A 2,805-nucleotide genomic window follows, 5' to 3' on the forward strand; every position below is an offset into this window, starting at 1 on the left:
AATAACGTTTGAAGGTTATATCATACAACAGTAATGACGTTTGAAGGTTATATCATACAACAGTAATAACGTTTGAAGGTTATATCATACAACAGTAATGACGTTTGAAGGTTATATCATACAACAGTAATAACGTTTGAAGGTTATATCATACAACAGTAATGGCGTTTGAAGGTTATATTCTACAACAGTAATGGTGTTTCAAAGATATATTCCACAACAGTAATGACGTTTGAGGGTTATATCATACAACAGTAATGGTGTTTGAAGGATATATCATACAACAGTAATGGCGTTTGAAGGTTATGTCATACAACAGTAATTGTGTTTAAAGGATTTATCTCACAACAGTAATGGTGTTACAAGGTTATATCATACAAAAGTAATGACGTTTGAAGGTTATATCATACAACAGTAATGATGTTTAAATGATTTATCTCACAACAGTAATGGTGTTACAAGGTTATATCATACAACAGTAATGACGTTTGAAGGTTATATCATACAAAAGTAATGACGTTTGAAGGTTATATCATACAACAGTAATGGCGTTTGAAGGTTATATCATGCAACATTAATGATGTTTAAAGGATTTATCTCACAACAGTAATGGTGTTTGAAGGTTATATCATACAACAGTAATGGCGTTTGAAGGTTATATCATACAACATTAATGGTGTTTAAAGGATTTATCTCACAACAGTAATGGTGTTTGAAGGTTATATCATACAACAGTAATGGTGTTTCAAGGATATATTCTACAACAGTAATGGTGTTTGAGGGATATATTCTACAACAGTAATGGTGTTTCAAGGTTATATCATACAACAGTAATGGTGTTTGAGGGATATAAAAGTTTAACACACAAACATGATTACGTTGAGGTTAATAAACTGTTTCCCCAGTTGGACTTAAGTTGACTAAAAAACGTTACGTTATTTATAGGTTAATATATTTACCCGTGTTAGAATGTCCAAAAATTTCTGATTATTGTGAAGCAATCACATTATAATTGTCAAAAGAATTAAAAGTTAAAACTTTGTTGGATCAGACTTGACTTTGGGTGAGTTATTAGAACACTTAAGTCTCCTGAACTGGTGTTCACTGAGATCCGCTTACGCTCCTAAAACATGAATGTTGGACCAGTGTTTCAACCTTCCGAGTTGTTAATTACAATGATGGATTAGTTCTCAATTCATGTAGTATTCCATCACGGACACATAAACTGATAAATAATCTATAAGCGTTTATCGTTTAGTAAATATGATTCTTAACACATATTATCCACTATAGGGAAAAACAATATAACCAACTTTTTTTTTTTTGGAACGTTAAATTCTAACATTCGAGGGGTGGTAGCTTTGTTCAATTCTTTTCGTATATCAATAACTAGGAAACTTTTTTTTGGAACGTTAAATTCTAACATTCGAGGGGTGGTAGCTTTGTTCAATTCTTTTCGTATAACAATAACTAGGAAACCTTTTTTTTTTGGAACGTTAAATTCTAACATTCGAGGGGTGGTAGCTTTGTTCAATTCTTTTCGTAGGAAACTTTTTTTTTTGCAAAGTATTTACTTTTTTACCTCTTTATGAAAAAAATATTCAATTACTAGTAATTTTATAAGCTCAGTAATCTTAATTCTTAATTAAATTACAATTATGATTTTTAAATCAAAAACTTTTATCGTTATAAATAAAAATCTCACTTTACACGTAGCATTATTTAAATGTTGCTGGAAGAACAGAAGCACAACTTTTTTAAAGTAAAGACGACAAAAGTAATAAAAAAATTACTTAACAGTCTCAAAGTAAACTATTTTTATGTGTTCCGTAAGTAACGACGACCATTAATTTTCTCTAAAGTTGTTTTCTTAAAAATATTATTGATTACATTTGAAATTATTATTTAAACGCATGAAGGATATTTTTTAATGGATTTAGGACCGAAATAAATCTTCTAAGCTGACTAAACCAAATAAAATGTATTTGTAGTACAATTGTTGATATCTTTCATACTAGACTACAATCTAATCATTATATATTTATATTTTATTGTCAACTAATGTATGTAGTTTTTTCATCAAGTTGTTATACAGATTGACTTTTACTACCTTTCTATACCTTCTACGTGGTTTAAAATTATCTTGTCAGTCAAATAGGTGATTACACATCTGATAATTTAAAACTTATGTAATTGTCATGTATTTTCATCTTATAAGTAATGAGAGATGAAATATTTGCCATATTTTAGGTTACTGAATTAAATTGTTTTACAGTCTCTGTGAATGGAAGCAACGCTTTACGAGGAGAAGCCAGTAGCTCATTTTATGTTAAGAAACCTTCACTTAGCCCCTGGATAGACCCCGAAAGCCTCGTTGTTGGAGACCAAACACCATACTTTGTACTAGAAGGTACCCCTTACCTAAACGTCGATCCCACGACAGCCACTCAGGAAAACGTTTTGGTCGAGTGGTCATGCAGCCGACAGATGGCGTCAACTTCTTGTTTTAATACAACTGTAGTAACCAATGAAAATACACTAATTGTTCCGAGTGGACTATTAGAACCCGAGAGGTTGGTCCTAAAAACTTATTTAATCTATTTTAATGTATCGAAAATAAGGTCAGAATAGAAGTAAACAAGTTTATTTTAATTTCATTCATAGATAAGATTCAAACATAAAAAAGGAGTAACTTCCTTTACTTGCAAACATGAACTTTATGTGTTACAGTTGAACATGAACTTTATGTGTTACAGTTGAACATGAACTTTGTGTTACAGTTGAACATGAACTTTGTGTGTTACA

At 30.6% G+C, this 2,805-nt stretch overlaps 1 protein-coding gene across 1 annotated transcript in view; it reads left to right on the plus strand.

Moving 5' to 3' along the window:
- The window catches only part of LOC111083071, a gene marked incomplete at both ends in the record, with an annotated part of 31,237 nt that overhangs the window by 12,915 nt on the left and 15,517 nt on the right, over nt 1–2,805 (plus strand). The window contains one exon of the mRNA XM_022379306.1: nt 2,276–2,573. Coding sequence (XP_022235014.1) covers nt 2,276–2,573 — 298 coding nt within the window. The remainder of the gene's footprint in view (nt 1–2,275; nt 2,574–2,805) is intronic.

Source organism: Limulus polyphemus, unplaced genomic scaffold (assembly GCF_000517525.1).
Source record: "Limulus polyphemus unplaced genomic scaffold, Limulus_polyphemus-2.1.2 Scaffold8086, whole genome shotgun sequence".
NCBI lineage: Eukaryota > Metazoa > Arthropoda > Merostomata > Xiphosura > Limulidae > Limulus > Limulus polyphemus.